At 40.0% G+C, this 16,908-nt stretch overlaps 1 protein-coding gene across 4 annotated transcripts in view; it reads left to right on the top strand.

Annotated features, from left to right (window-relative positions):
* Positions 1-16,908, top strand: part of LOC131682835 (protein hu-li tai shao) — a 249,325-nt gene that overhangs the window by 41,616 nt on the left and 190,801 nt on the right. For all 4 annotated transcript variants that reach the window (XM_058964608.1, XM_058964607.1, XM_058964605.1 and 1 more), the window contains exons 2-6: positions 4,974-5,560; positions 5,844-6,011; positions 6,071-6,363; positions 6,420-6,619; positions 6,677-6,800. In XM_058964608.1, the coding sequence (XP_058820591.1) occupies positions 4,984-5,560; positions 5,844-6,011; positions 6,071-6,363; positions 6,420-6,619; positions 6,677-6,800 (1,362 nt within the window). In that variant the 5' untranslated portion in view covers positions 4,974-4,983. The remainder of the gene's footprint in view (positions 1-4,973; positions 5,561-5,843; positions 6,012-6,070; positions 6,364-6,419; positions 6,620-6,676; positions 6,801-16,908) is intronic.

Genomic DNA, 16,908 nt, shown 5'->3' with positions numbered 1-16,908 from the left:
AAAAATTATCATTTACTAAATTGGTAATAATTTTTTTCAAGTTGGCAGAATAAATTCAATTCCTTCATAAGTTATTACCTAAGGCCTCTAGCTTTCCATTGGTATGCTTATTCCCATATATTGTTCAATTGGAGTAATGTTGTGAGCCAGTGTGCCGACAACCGAACACATTCCCCTAGATACATAGACATTGTCTCAATTTGTCGAGCTGAATCGATTGGTATATGACACTCGGCCCTCTGGGCCTCGGAAAAAGTTTTCAAAGTTTGAGCGAATCCTATACATTTGTTTGGTATGAAATGTAAAAATCCATTACTTGCATGAATTATCAACATTATTTTCGTTTTCTCATCACGAAACCCACCTTCAAAAGTTTTTTCATTAGTCTACATCTTTATCCTTCGTAGAAGCAAATTCAGAGGCCTTCTGTATTGAAATTATAAATTAAGAGAAATCTTCAAGACAAGTTTGTTTTCAAATCTTATTAGCCCTTTTCAAAAGTTAATGTGGAAATGGTGATCACTTCTCAAAGTTATGCCAAATGACCCCCACTTTACGCAAAATTAAACATTATGCCAAATGTACGTTACGCCATATGACCTTCAGTGTTATCAATTCTCAAAATTATGCCAAATAACCGTTATGCTAAATGGCCTTCTACCAAATGACCTTATGCCAATTGACCTAGACCCGGCCATATTCAGCCTATTGATATGATAAAACGAATAAAATTATACGTTCCTTCATTTTTCGTGTATTTTGTTTTGTGTAGGTGAAACGATGGTCCGCAAAATACAAAAAGTTTGTTGAACTTGAAAGACCGGCGGTCGTCAAAGATTACAATCAAGCTATAGGTGGCATCGACTGAATTTTCGGATGGATGTGGCCAATGCTCTCATCAAATATGGGAAACATTCTCCAGCGCAGGGAAAGGCCAACAAATTCTGCCCCTCGCCGCTCAGGCGAAGAAATCAAAGTTCGTTCTAGTAGGACTAACCCTTAATATTTGTTTCGATGGAATATCTCATTTGGGCGGACACTGCTGAAAGACACCGATGTCGTCAATGTAATGACCGAAACCATTTTTAATGTTCTAAATGTAACATTCCACTATTTCTCATAAGAGAACGAAAGTGTTTCCCTTTATATCAAAAATTTCAAACTTATTTCCCGTTGAACCACATCTGGATTTATTCTTTTAAATTCACAAATATTTTTCTTGCCAAACACGGAATCCTACTGCACAACTAGTTTGCCGACGCACGTGAATCATCCATTCCCGGTCAGCATAGCATGATGAAATCCTGTTTTTGTTGTAGTTCTATTAGTTTGCTTTTCCACTATTGATGTATACCAAAAATAACATCGGTTAATTTATACACTTCTAGTTAATCTCTTTGCATCTTATTTCTTTATTCGGCATATTATGAACCCTTTTATTACTACAGTGAACACCCGTTTTTATCAGCCTCTTGGTAAATTTTGGGCTGATAAAACGGGGACATTGATAAAATCGGGACATATATTTTTCTTTCTTTTTAAGAAACCGCAGCTCTTAAAATATTCTTCTTTGGTCCCTAGATATAGCCTCATAGCCTTTGTTTAGCTCAAACTTCCCTTAAGGGGGTCTGACAGTGTAAAACAACAAAAAACATTTTTTTGCATATTTCTGAAGATAAGATAAGAAAAATATGCTCAAGAAAGGATTTACTCGAATTCAACTTGGTTAGTCTGGGGGCTGATAAAATCGGATCTTCACTGTATATCCTAAATTACATTCATACTAACACTCACTAACACAATTAATTGCATATTCTCTCATATACACTCACAATCTCTCCTATTCCAAATGTACAAACTCTCGTTACCTTTGCGATAACACAAACCTGGTCACAAACGCAAACATGCAATTGCCAGAAGTCTATCGTCGGTTATAGCAGCCTAAACTCATACCTTCAAATGGACCAATCAAACAATGACGCTCATACTCACTAGACAAAACGTTTCACGGCGACACGACCGAGAACTCTAGTGATATGGGGAAACTGACTCTTCTAGAATCTTTATCATACACTAAAAATTAAGCATCAGACTCACGTTCCGCGCGCAATTATTCAAGAACACATGCGAATATGTGAATGGCCACACGATTATCAAATTTATGTACGCGATGTTACACACGCTAGCGCAAGCGACAAACATAACATATAAACGCTAGAGTCCTTCGCGATTACACTATAACGCAATTAGTGAGCATCCACGCCAACAGATAGATATGCAGCCCTGGACTCGAACGCTAAAGCTCACACCTTCCACGCACACATCACCACAGGACTCATAATTAGACTTTACATACAATGTCACACGCAATAATTACAGGTTTTCATCTGGCAACCGGGGGAAGTACATCTCAAACGCAGAACTTATCATTTCAATGATGGCCGTTGATCTGCGTTCCCTCTCCTAGGTTGACGGGTTTGACGGTATTGCAAACATCTTCAAGCATATTTGAGCAGACACCTGCTTTAGGATGGTTATTGCATTGCGCCTCGATAGTGGTGCATCGAGGAGACCGAGAGGGCTTATGGACCTTTTTTATGTTTTGTGTTTTTTCATACTCTGCACCAGTCCAAACTAACAGTCAACTAAGAGCCTGTGCTCACTGGCGTGGCCGATTGGCAGGTCGCCATGGATTGACTTTTTCTGTGGGCTGTGTTTGCAGACATTGTTCAACAGCTTAACGGCTGTCTTTGTGAGCACGGCTCGCAGTGAAAGTCATTGTGTGTCGATTTATCGGTCGACCTCGGCAACGTGCACAGGCGCATTAAAAAAATAACAGTAGAACCCTATTAGTTGTGTTGTAATAATTGTGGTTTTTGGTACTAGTGTACAGTTGTGTGCTAGCCGTGTGTCTATCTGTGTATGTGGGCGTCTGAATATTTGTGACATGTGTACCAGGGAATGGATGCAGAACTGACTTATATGATGAAATAGTGGGTGATCCTTCTTGGGATTCGTTGGTCATTTTTTACTGGTGTTCAATTCGTGCATTCGATTCGATTCATTCGGATTGGATAAATGAAGGTACGATTGATTTACCGATGCACGTCAATGATCCATTCCCGTCCAGCATAGCATGAGAAACTTAACTTCTAACGGAGTTAATTGTCGTTAATGGTAAATTATATATATATATATATATATATATATATATATATATATATATATATATATATATATATATATATATATATATATATATATATATATATATATATAGTATATAATATATATATATATATATATATATATATATATATATATATATATATATATATATATATATATATATTATATATATATATATATATATATATATATATATATATATATATGTATATATATATATATATATATATATATATATATATATATATATATATATATATATATATATATATATATATATATATATATATATATATATATATATATATATATATATATATATATATATATATATATATATATATATATATATATATATATCATTTTCTGGCATTTGGACGATTCCAAGTAGTTTTATTGCATGGTACATGTGTTGTTCAATTAATATTCAATAACAGTACTAACTCTACTCTTTATTTTATTTTATTTATTTTTGATCTCATGCGTCATATTCCTCTGATGACTTCTCCGAGATAATTTAACATAAAAGGGCAACATTGCTGTCAACAATGACTATTCGCTGCCATCAGACGTCGCCAGGTTTTAGAAAAATTAAGATGTACTTTCATACTCAATTGAATCAGATAAGTAGGAACGAACAACAAACTGTAAGTAGCATATTACACATGTCTTATTTTAACATCATGCATATTGTATTAACATATTTACAGGTAACACACATATCTCAACATGCAACACTTCCCATACACACGTAAACATTCACACACGCAAATATACAAATGCTCGACAGGTGACTGGGCCAAGTGCATTCACTCGTAGGATCTATCATTTCGATGATCGCCTCGATTCTACGAAATCAGTGCACAATTAAGCTGACAAGCTAGTCTCGTCTGGTGAATGCATGTAACCTGGAAGCCCCAGACACGACAGGACGAGACGGACAGATGACGGACTGGACTCGACGGGGCCTAGTTCAGAGTTTTAGGCATTCTTCAATGCACGGCTAGCGACCTCAAAAAAAAAAAATGATGGCCTTTGATCTGCGTTGCCTGTGTTCAAGGCACCATAGCTTCGTCCGTCAGGTTAAGGATGTATACAACCCGCTAGCCACACCCCTTGGCCCATAAAGAAATAAAAAATAAATAAAAAGAACAGCTTTCTTGTATATTAAGAAAGTTGCAAAAACAACACTGTGAAAAACATATACGCGAACGGAGGTCTTAGTGGAATGTACGTAATGTTTCAAAGTTTTTCTTCCATTTAATTACACTATGTTTTTATAGTTAGATGCACTTGCACTTCACTATTTAACAGATACCGGTATTTCGATTACTACTTGTAATCTTCTTCAGTGTTTGTATCAGTCTGATACAAACACTAGACTGATACAAACACTGAAGAAGATTACAAGTAGTAATCGAAATACCGGTATCTGTTAAATAGTGAAGTGCAAGTGCATCTAACTATAAAAACATAGTGGAATTAAATGGAAGAAAATCTTTGAAACATTACTGTGAAAAAGTTTCGTAAAATTAACATAACTACCAAAAGCACTCTGTGTGTCTGGTGGTGCTGTGGTGGTGATTGTAAAGCAAACTACACTTTTGATAACTTTCTTTTCTATTTTAATTTGCGAAAAACTGTAGATGGGATAGGGTTGAATATATATCGAATGGATGTTTAAGAAATAATACACTGATACTATATTCTGTGCAACGAAATAGATAATATAGCTTCACCTCAAATAGTGCGCCAATCTCACTAACAGTGCCATTTAATTTCAGGGTTGACGAGATGGCGGAAACTGAGGCTGTTCTCCACACAAATGGTATCGACACGATAGCAGAAGAAGATGAATACAACAAAACACGCCCTGCTGACATCGAGGCGGATATGAGAGAGATGGAGCGTCGCAAACGAGTGGAGGCCATAATGAACTCTCGATTATTTCGCGAGGAGCTTGAACGTATTGTAGATGGTCAAATGCGAGAAGGAGGATCGTCCAATATATTGCAACAATTATCAGATATCATGGGAATGCCAGCTGCTCGTATTGGTAGCGTTTTCAAAAGTTCAAACTGTGTTGTACCGATAAACGATATTCGTGGAGTTGAAGCGATGGGATATGAGAAAGGTGAAAAAATTCTGCGCTGCAAACTGGCTGCTGCTTTCAGACTAATGGACTTGTACGGTTGGGCCCAGGGTATTGGCAGTCACATAACGGCTCGTTTAAATGCTGATCAGGAATTATTTCTGGTCAATCCATTTGGTGTTCTCAATCATGAAATTACTGCTTCTTCGTTGAACAAAGTGAACATGCAAGGACAAGTAGTGGAGCAAGGAACAACTAATTTTGGCGTCAACACTAGTCGTACGTTGCTCAACAATATTTTAATTGTACCAAAAGACAATCACCCTTATTCTTGTCTACTACGAATGCGAGATTCGTTCGAAAGTGGTTTGTATTCCCGTTTACGACAGCAAAATCAAATGGGCTTACTATTCGTTCGAATCGCTTTCTAACAAATCTTGCATTCGTCGTAAACAATAATAAGCGTGAATATAATGTTTGTAGTCTGATTTGTTGATCATATTCTATTGGTGCAAAAAGGATTGTGTGGTTCGCAATTAAATAATGATATATTTTCTTCTAGAATTCACGTTGCATTCCGTAATACACGCCGCAAGACCTGATATAAGATGTGCAATATACGTCGGATGTAATTCAGTCGTGGCCATTTCTGCTTTGAAGACAGGCTTAATTCCACTCACTAAGGACAGTGCTCTGCTTGGTGAAATATCTGCTCACACATACACTGGAGGTTTGTAAAAAGCATTGGCTGTATTGTAAATTGATTTAATGAACTTTGTCTTCCCAAAGCTCTTTATGAACCGGAAGAAAAGGATAAATTGTTGAGAAGTCTTGGGCCAGTATCTAAAGTTTTATTACTCTCAAATCACGGTGCAATTTGTTGTGGAGAAACTGTTGAGGAAGCATTTTATACAGTCACTCACATTGTGGCCGCATGTGAAGCACAATTGAAACTACTGCCAGTTGGACTTGATAATCTTATTGTAATTCCTGAAGAGACTCGTAAAGCCATATACGACGCTTCGCGGAAGCCACCAGAAGGTGTTTCAACAATTTCGGCGGATAATAAGGAGCGCTCGCAGGTATATAACACCCGCATTGAACATAAAGTTAAATTATATTTTCAACTTTTGTTCAGGTACCCAAATGGAGGGTAGGTGGGGCCGATTTTGAAGCCCTAATGCGAATGCTGGACAACGCCGGTTTTAGAACAGGCTATATTTATAGAAATCCTTTAGTCAAACATGATCATCCGAAACCGAAAAATGACATTGAAGTGCCCCCTGCAGTTTCTTCGTTGGGATATCTGATAGAAGAAGAGGAGCTCTTCAAGCAAGGGTATGATGACATTAAAAAAAGTTTTAGTATAAGTATTCATGAGTCAGTTCGTTGCAGAATATGGAAGAAAGGCGACTTCCGCAAAGGAGGTGATCGTTCCAGGTGGTTGAATTCGCCGAACGTGTACCAGAGAGTCGAAGTTTTGGAAACGGGTACACCGGATCCCAAAAAAATTACAAAGGTAGAGATTATCAAATTTGAAGCTAATTGATCATTTTTCCTTGGTATAATATGAATTTACAACAAAGATATACTTATAGCGATATATAGCGGTATACAGATATATTCCTTGTTTGCAATGCGCTACCATTGTATTAGTATGAGCTTGTTAATACTTAGAGAATATTACATTGGCGATGTTTCACTACGTTGAGCAGAAGAGTGAAAAAACGGAATATCAAAAGATACTATTTATGTGCACACGAAGAATTCGCGAAATATTTTTGTTGAATTTCGCTATGGAAGCTTTCTGAACGCTGTTGAAATTTAAGTTTAGAATTTTCACTTTTCAACTATTAAGTACCTACAAGTTAAGCTCGAAAGTTTTTCAAACAACCGAATAATCAACAAATAACACTTGCTTGCTGATTTCCTGTAAATTTTTTCTAGAGTTTCAAAACATAATTGTATCTTTTACTAAGATCTGTTCGCTAAGTGCTCGGCTTTTTAGATACCAGCAAACTATACAAAAATCACCATTTCCTACATTGTCGTTGGAAGCATGTCTATTCAATATTATTTTATGCCGATTTTTTTTATAAATCGACTAGTATGATTTCGGATATATTTTTACATAAAACAAAAATATATTTTATCCTGAAAAATTACAAAAACTATCTAGACAAATTGTTCTATCTGTGGATTGTGTCCCACCAATAGATAGTGTATCCTTGTACTTGAAACACTTGAATTTGTTTTATCTTAGAAAGATTTTCAACCGGTTAATCTTCAAGAACACTTGGAATTTTATTTGCATTACCCTTTAAATGAATTCTTATATATTATTTCAGTAATTATTTTCGAAGCAATGATAGTTTAATACTGAGTTTCTCCAGGGTTTGCAGGCAAATTTTTATAGATTTTCTTTTGTTTGGTCTAGCGTACAACTGGCAGGATGGTTGCGAGTAAAGTGCGTTTTCTTTCCTTTTCTATGACGCGAGGAATCTTTGGCCGACTTAAATGTTGTTCTAGTGGAAACCACTCGGGACTGATTTGTACTGTTTTTTTGAAAACAGCATACAATATTTGAGTTGCGTACTAGCGAGGTGTTCAGAATATCCAATTTTGAATGTTTGCTTTCTTGAAAATTATTTTTCTCGTATTTTCAATGTTTGGTTTAGGCTTGCACATTTTAAGTTTATGTTGGGGACCAATTTTGTTTTGAATGCAATTAGCTCAAAATGCCATTAGACATCCAATCAGCGACCGATTCGTTTCAGGAGCGAGCGACAACCGGATTATGCTTTACATATACACTCACCGGTGCGAACGTTTCGTTAAGGCGAGAAAATATAAATGTTTTCAAACTGCCCACCCGTGATAATTGTAAAACCTACAACCTACAATCATATTTAGTAAGGATAACGATAGAGATATGCAAATTACGTTCTATAAGTCGACTACCATTATTAATGCATTCGACAGTGCGGAGTTGCCGTTCAAGCGATATGTCGTCCGTGATTTTTTTAAAGTTTAGTGGACGATGTTTCTCGAAATTCGATAACCTTGGTTTTCAATAAAAATGCCATAACAAACGACCCAAACTCCCCAGGGTCCCCTCTTGTATATCAAAGTGAATCTCTTGTTTCAAATTTTTTCATAAAAAATCTTTTGGCCCTCTCTTGTATATTGAATCTTATTTCTAGTCTTAAGATAGCTGTAAACTTTTTTTTCCTTTGTAAAAAAAATATTTCAACATTGTAACCTCCTAGTTTTAAGATATCCAAAATGTGAAAACATAAGCATTTGGCACCGCCAAGCTAACGCATTTGTGCCTATCAAATAAACGAAATGAATAAAAAAAACTCCCCAGGGTTTCCAAATTTCAAGAATCATCGTTGATTAGGATTAAAAACAAGCACTGACAATTTGGTGCAGTTTTTTTGGTTAGAAAAAAAAGTTAACCTGAAAATATAGGGTGAACATAAAAATGTAGGACAGAACACTTCTAGGACCATCGTTCATAAAGCTTTAAAACAAGATAAATTTTTTTGGTGCAGTTCGTTTGAATACAAAAAAGTTATTCTAAAAAATAGGGTGTGCGTATAAATGAAGGGCTCCGTGCAAGAACAGCCCAAGTCAAAAAATATCTAAAGTGGGTTAATCACAAATTATTGTTTAATACTGTGTAATGAATGCAATGACATCGACTTTTGACCAAAAAAACTTAGTTTGAAGGTATTTATTTGAATAAATATATTGTTAGGCATTCGAAAAATCTTAGAAAATTCAATAACATACAATAATTTGTGGTTAACCCACTTTTGATATTTTTTGACTTGGGCCGTTCCTGCACTGAGCCCTTCAAATAAAAGGCTCAGTGCAAGAACGGCCCTAGTCAGAAAATATCTAAAGTGGGTTAATCACAAATTATAGCATGTTATTAGGTAATGAATGCAATGGCACCGACTTCTGACCAAAAAACTTAATTTGAAGGTATTTATTTGAATAAAATATTGTTTAGCATTCGTTCGTATCTTTGCTGAATTTTGAATGAAACATATGTTCAAATATGCCATTTTGAAGCTAAGAATGCCAGCTTTGTGATTATATTATTGAAAATGCAATATATTGCATTGATATGGAGTTATATGAAAAATAACGATTCAAAGTCCTGAAATATCCATAAATTGGATCCTCGATGGGGGATGCAAGGATAATGCATCTTCTAACTTATAGCGAAGATTTTAGTTGCCCGAATTTGCCCTAAACTGAGAACGCATCACTTGAAGTTTTAAAGGCAGTCTCAACTAGTCGACCAGAAAAGGATACTTCAGTACATGTTTCGGTTGAGGCTTTATATTCCACAACGAAATGAGCGTGGACTACAATTTTTATTGAAAAGATAATTCATCTGACTAATTTTTGTTATTCAACATTACTGTGTAGCAATAAATGGTACTGAGTTGTACTGGAATTTCCAACTTACCGTTAACACGATGAATGTAACCAAATATTTGAAATTTTTAAATAGCATGATTTGTAAATTCAAAATGTTCATGCTTCTAATAATGCGCCCCGGAATCGTCAAAAGCAGGTTTTGTGACCAAGAAATTTTTTTTATGGCCACTCGAAATATAAAAAAATGTATTTCAATACCTATTCTGAGTTTTAACTATTTCGTTTTCGTGATATTGGTTTATGTAGGATTCATTATACTATATCTATTTATTTATTTATTTATTTCAACTTCATCTTTGACGCAAAGCGCCATACAGATTGCTATTAAAACTAATTACATAACTACTATTCATCACAATACACACAGCATATCAAATTTACATAACTTAACATACACAAAAACACTTATTCTGTCGGTTCCCATACGTTTTATTTCTCGTGAAATTCCCGTGATAGCCGCGACCTGTTGCTTCAATTTACGCACCTCTTGAAATAAATCCAAAGCACAGTTTTCAGTCTGTTATTCTGTGTACTGCCGTTATAAGCTTAATTGTCCCATGTTCTATGGGATTCCCTATATACATGGGACAATTATGCTTAGAACGGCAGTGTACACAGTAGCAATAGCAGGTCGCCCAGGTATAAAGCCGGCAGACGCCGCACAGTGGAGTATTTGACCGAAAAAGCTGGCCGAAAGTCAAATTTTCAAAAACCGTTATCAAGGACATTATATTATATCATGATATTCCCTAGTAATTTCTGCATTAGATGGCAACCACGTTTCGTGTATTTACTAAAGTTTAGCAACGCTGTTCACTGTCAAAGGTAGGGGTTTTTAATACCCCAGGCTGATTTAAAGTTGCGCGTGGAAGCAAAAGCCATTCCCCAGAATTCCACTCCCCAGAAGATCATCCCCCAGAATATACTATTCCCCAGAAAGTCATTTCCCAGAATGTACTATTCCCCACAACTCCATACCCCAGAATGCACCATCTCCCAGAAAGTCATTCCCCAGAAACGTTTAATTTTTGAAGTAGAATACTTCTAACGTTTCAATATTGGGTCCCGTTTCAAAAATTTTAGTTGAGAAATTTTCCCGGCTTTTAAATGTGAATATCTTCCGTTCTACTGATCGAAATCGCAATATTTTTTCACCATCTGATCGGAAATTTGTGCACGTATTTCGTATTAAATTTCAAAATTAGTGCGACTACTCTAAATAAAGCAAAAAAGGATTTTAAAAAATCATTCGAAAACAGCGAGGAAAATGCAAAATTTGCAAGCATATCAGGCAGAGCCGTCAAAAAGGAGCATGTAAGCGTTTCATTACATACGGGAATGTTATTTATACAGGTCACGCGAGCTTGTTTTGTATCAGTGGGTGCTCGCATACCACACGAGCAACATGTTGACTATATTGTCCAGACGGTACAACTCACTTAGATTATTATAAAAAAAGGCCCTTTTCATTTAAAAGAATAAGTTTGCATTTTAGATTTCATGGGTTGTTTCTCCCTGGGGAGCAATTTGGGTTAAACCCAAAATTATGATTTATTTCAGTACGCAAATTGCAAATATGGTCACCTGAAACAAACTGGAGTGAAGTGGAACACATTTTTACTAGGCGTATTCAAACAAAGTTTCAATTTTCAAGAACTTTACCAAGGTTCCGTATTACATTACTCTCTTTACCCAGAGTGTTCGATAACATCCGCATTGGAAAAACAATTTCAATTTTGTTCATTATCAAAAATATATGATCGTCCTGAAAAGAACAGTTTTTACAGCAATATGCATTTCATTGGTGAGTTTCAGCGATTCGATTCTTTTCGAAAAAGTGCTGCCCGCTAGTTTTTATCATTTTGAAGTTTTCCCATACAACCGCGCCACTCTAATAAACATCGTTTATTAGACAAATCGCAAAATTCAGTACAGGTGTGTTCTTCAGTGCCATTTGGCAACTACCATAGAAAGCGGTAGCCCCCTTCCTAGGATCCACGAGAATGAAACAGTGTTATGTAAGTAAGGTTATGTGGCGAAATAAAAACTTTGTACATTACCTAAGTCAAGGAACTGATGCATGATGTTAAGCTGGTAAGGATAAGCCGTCGAAAGTGGCGGCTCCTCGCAAAAATACCGTTGCACCAATTCAGCCAAAACACTAGCTACACCTTTTATACGCGTATACTTGCACATATGACAGTTGTGCCATAATCGTAAATGTGATAACAGTCCCCACTAAAAATATATTCAATTCATTCAATGACCGCGAACATTGACGAATAATTGTTGTCGAGTATTATGTCTGTAACTCTGTGGTATAAGTACCATTTGGCGTAAGGTATGCAAATACTTTCGAATGTATTTAGTGCAACCTGTTTGAGTAAACAGAGCAATCGGGTGGATCGTACGTTTGCGTACGAATCATTCCCAATACAAAGGAAAGATAAATGCTCTAAAAACCCCTTGAAACCATTTTTCAAAACATGCATTCATCTCGTTTTAATATGGATTCAACCAAAGCTCCAAAGAAGGAATCAACATATATTTTTGACTAAACCGGGCAGACGAAAAGATCACAAGTTGGCGTACAAATTCAAAGAACTGCTCATGTTTGAAAGAAGGAACCAAGTCCTACGTGCGAGTAAACCGGTTATACGAGAGGATAACAGGTTTGCTTGCGAGAGGCCTCCGCTTTCGACGGCACATGCTCAGCAGCTTAACACCGTTCCATGCGGAAACCTTTGGCTTAACCACAAATAATGACTAAAAACATTAACTTTTCTGGGGAATGGGGCATTCTAGGGAATGACTTTATGGGGAATGGGGCATTCTGGATAATAGTTTTTTAGGGATTGGTACATTCTGGGAAATGTCTTTCTGGGGAATGGTACATTCTGGGGAAGGGAAGTCTGGAGAATGGATTTCTGGGAAATGGCTTTCGGGGGAATAGTATACAACCAAAAAACTTGCACATAATTGCTCCATTTTGAATGCGAGATAGGGTGATGAGCCTATTTTCACCATACTAAGCAAGGTGCCTCACTAATTCGGTAATTTCTTGCCTTACAATCAATGGAATGCATAAAAATTGACATGAACCGCTTCGCTTCGTTGTTAAGAACCAATATAATAACACAAATGCGTTGAAAACAGTAAAATTCTCGTGTTTGAGCACAATGAAAACTCGAATCGAGTGCCCCTATTGTTGCGCTACCATTTGACTCAATGCGTCGAACAAAGATGGCAGACACTGCTCTAACCAACGGCTTCAAATGGGTAGGGTGATAATAGAAACATGGTGCAAATAGGCTCATCACCCTATTTGAAAAATTTGCCATTTTTGACATTTTTCCTCGTTGTATTACATTGTCCGTGCGCAGTTCAAACATTTACAAGGATATTTCTTTTCGAAGTAATGTGTAATTCTTGGCAAGATGTAGGTTTAGTTAGCTGGGAAACGAAATGAAGGTTTTATTAAATCAGAGCGCATCAAAGTGCTTCGGCACCAGCTGATACATTTCGAAACACAGTTCAAGCAACATATGTAGTTCAATTCTGCACGAAAACAAATCGATTCGAAGCACTTTGAAGCGCTCTGGTTACGTCGTCAGCAAAGCCGACGATCTTGACCCCAAGAGGGAACTTCAGTCTCAGAACCCCGTCATACATGAGGTTCCATAGCACCGGGCCTAGGATCGAGCCCTGTGGGACTCCGGCGGTAATCGGAACCCTTATCTGACCGGCATCGGTCTCGTATAGCAGTACGCGGTTCTGGAAGTAACTTTCCAGGATCCGGTACAGACCCACCGGTAGGCTAAGCCGGTGTAACGAGAGCGCGATGGCATCCCAGCTTGCGCTGTTGAATGCGTTCTTCACGTCAAGTGTCACTAACGCACAGTATCGAATGCCTCGCCTTTTCCGTTGGATCGCTATCTCGGCAGTATTTATCACTGAGTTGAGAGCGTCCACTGTGGACTTACCCTTCCGAAAGCCAAACAGATTGGTCTGTACGCCGATGGATCGCCTGGCGGCTTCCCGGGCTTCGGCAACAGCACCAATTTCTGCCTTTTCCATCTATCGGGGAAACGGCACTCGTCAAGGCATCTCTGCATAGCTAGCCTGAACATGTTCGGGTTCGCTATGATCGCTGCCTTGAGAGCGTTGTTTGGAATTCCATCCGGCCCTGGAGCTTTGTTCATTGCTAGGGATTTAGCCACTGCGAGTAGTTCTTCATTCGTCACTGGAGCCACCATTTCGGCCGTGGCCGCACTGTCTCGTAGTGCAGGTGGCCAGGGTCTTGTTGCTCGAGACGGGAAGAGTACTTCGATAATCGTTGCCAACCGGTCCGTTCTGGGGGTGAGGAGCCCCCTTTGGTCTTGGCCATCACAATCCGGTAGGCGTCACCCCACGGATTCGCGTTGGCACTCTCACACAGGTTGTCGAAGCATGCTCTCTTGCTGCTTTTAATAGCCTTGTTAAGGGCCAATTTCGCAGCTCGAGACACTTCACGGCGGTTCTCTCTTGCATCCTCGGTGCGAGCTCTTTGCATCCTACGTCTAGCTCTGAGGCAGGCTGACCGTAGAGCTGCAATCTCGGCACTCCACCAGTATACCGGGCATCTACCGTTTCTTGGCAGTGTTTTTCTCGGCATAGTGGCGTCGCACGCGCGTGGTAGAACAGCTACCAGTGCATCCCCGCTTAGACTGTCGGTGTTGGCCTCCAGTCCCAGGGCCGCGGTGAAAGCTTCGCTGTCGAAGTGATTGGACTTCCACCCGCGTACCTGACAGGGATCTCCCGCCCTCGGATGCTGCACACCATAGTTGATCCTAAAGCGGATTGCTAAATGATCGCTATGGGTGTAGCCTTCGTCTACCCTCCATTCCATGCCTGGAGCCAGACTCGGGCTGGCAAATGTTATGTCAATCCACGCCTTCACCCTGTTTCTACGGAATGTACTAGCGGAGCCATTATTAGCTAGCACGGTATCGAGTTTCGCAAGCGCCTCCATTAGCGCTTGACCCCTGCTATTTGTACAGCGGCTGCCCCACTCCACTGCCCAAGCGTTAGTCTCCCGCTATGACTACCGATTTTCGGCCCACTAGGTCTGACGAGAGCCTGTCGATCATCTGGTTGAACTGTTCTATTGGCCACCTTGGTGGGGCGTAGCTGCTGCAATAGAACACACCATTGATCTTGGCAATCGCAACACACTCGGCGGAGGAGTGTATTACCTCTTGAACCGGGAACCGTCCCGTTGTACAGATTGCCACCATTCCAGACCCGTCCGACACCCAATTGCCGTTGCCGGCAGGGATGCTGTACGGGTCTGATAAAAGGGCGACATCTGTCCTCGACTCCGAGACCGACTGCCACAGCAGCTGTTGGGCTGCTGCACAATGGTTAAGATTTAGCTGTGTGACGTTCACGGCTTCTTCTTTTTTATCTCACCGAAGGGACACGAAGATCCGCCCATAGCATGTTTATGGGCTTTCTTCTTAGCGGTGCAGATAAGGCACTTGTGCGCCTTAGTGCAACCCCGCTCCTTATGCCCCTCCTTGCCGCAGCGACGACATAGTTTGCTCCTGTCTATGTTCTTGCACTCGTAGGATTTGTGACCGGACTCAAGGCACCGATAGCACCTATCCACTGAAGGCGGCTGGGGTATGCTAATTGGGCATACCGACCAGCCGATCTTCAGCTTACCTTTCTCGGTTACCTTTTTGGCATCCGCCTTCAGTAGCCTGAGGTAGGCTACTTGGGTGCCAGAGGGTCCCTCTCTAAAGCGCACAGAGGCCTGCTCGATTGTGACGTCGCATTGCTCCTTAACGGCTGCGACATCTTCTGCGGTCGTGAACTCGTCCAGATGCTTGCACTGGAGAGTCATTTCCGCCCCTAGCGACCTGACCTGGGCGCCTTCACCAAGGACCTCTTTTTTTTACAATGGAGAAGACCTTTACGTCCTAGCCCAGTATACGTGCTATTGGTAGGGTCCAATCTACCTCACGGGGTGCACTGGGGGCGTGTCGGGCTCGAATGGTGACCATCCATTAATACCGACTAAACTCCATTGGGCTCCGCCATCATTCCTCCCAGGAACTACCTCTCGGTATTACTTCTAGGGGGATGGCTGCACTAAATGTACTCATTCACTATCACTCACGCGTTCATACGTCCTGTATGAGGCTTACTTGGGTGCTCTCTCAATCGCACTTTGATTCACTCTCAAACACTCCCACATGAGGCTGACTTTTGTGCTCACCTTTTTCGTTCCTTGCGAGGCTGACTTGTGTGCTCACCTTACTCATTCCTTGCTAGGCTTACTTTTGTGCTCGCCCCACCCATACCGTGTGAGGCTGACTTGGGTGCTCACCCTATCACCTGATTCACTCTCAATCGTGCCACTCTATTGTACCTTTGTCACTCCCCCTGGCATCCCATGTGGGACATTTTTCTTAGGCCCCACTTCTGACATACCATGCGAGGCTGACTTGTGTGCTCACCTTTTTCATTCCTTGCTAGGCTGACTTTTGTGCTAGCCTCTACCATACCATGTGAGGCTGACTTTTGTGCTCACCCTTAACATGACGTGTGAGACTGACTTGGATGCTCACCCTTTCACTCCTCTGCCACGCCATAAGGTATCGATAGCTAAGTCCCAACATACTACGCTACGACCCTCCCGTCTTGGCATGAGGCAGTCCACTTATACGCCTATACACTCACTCTTCTGTCTTGCTTCGGGGTGGCTGGGTTTACCCCTTACGCGGTTGCCATTCGCTGCGCCAAACCTGCCTCAGCATGAACAGACCATTCACTCCCTTTTTTGCGCTTGGCCTTTTTCGCTCCAGCTAACCAATCACTAGTTAGCCGTGCCCGTCGTCTGTTGCTCGGTTCGCCAGATTACCTGTAGCCTACTGGCAATCTGGATGGTAGCAGCCGAGACTGCGTTCCACTTCTCCACTGGTTGACACATCCGCTGAATAAGGGTATCAGGGGTTGTGTCCTAGCCACAGACGTCAAGCATTGCTCTTCTTTCGACGTCAAACCGATGACATAGGAACAGTATGTGTTCGGCAGTTTCATCTACACCTGGGCAGTCCGGGCAGACTGGGTCCTCCGCGTGCCCGAACCTGTGGAGGTACTGTCGGAAACAGCCATGGCCTGAC

The sequence above is a fragment of the Topomyia yanbarensis genome, chromosome 2 (assembly GCF_030247195.1).
Source record: "Topomyia yanbarensis strain Yona2022 chromosome 2, ASM3024719v1, whole genome shotgun sequence".
In the NCBI taxonomy this organism is placed as follows: Eukaryota; Metazoa; Arthropoda; class Insecta; order Diptera; family Culicidae; genus Topomyia; species Topomyia yanbarensis.
The sequence above is the reverse complement of the archived record's forward strand: the minus strand, read 5'-3'. Positions and strand labels throughout refer to the sequence as shown.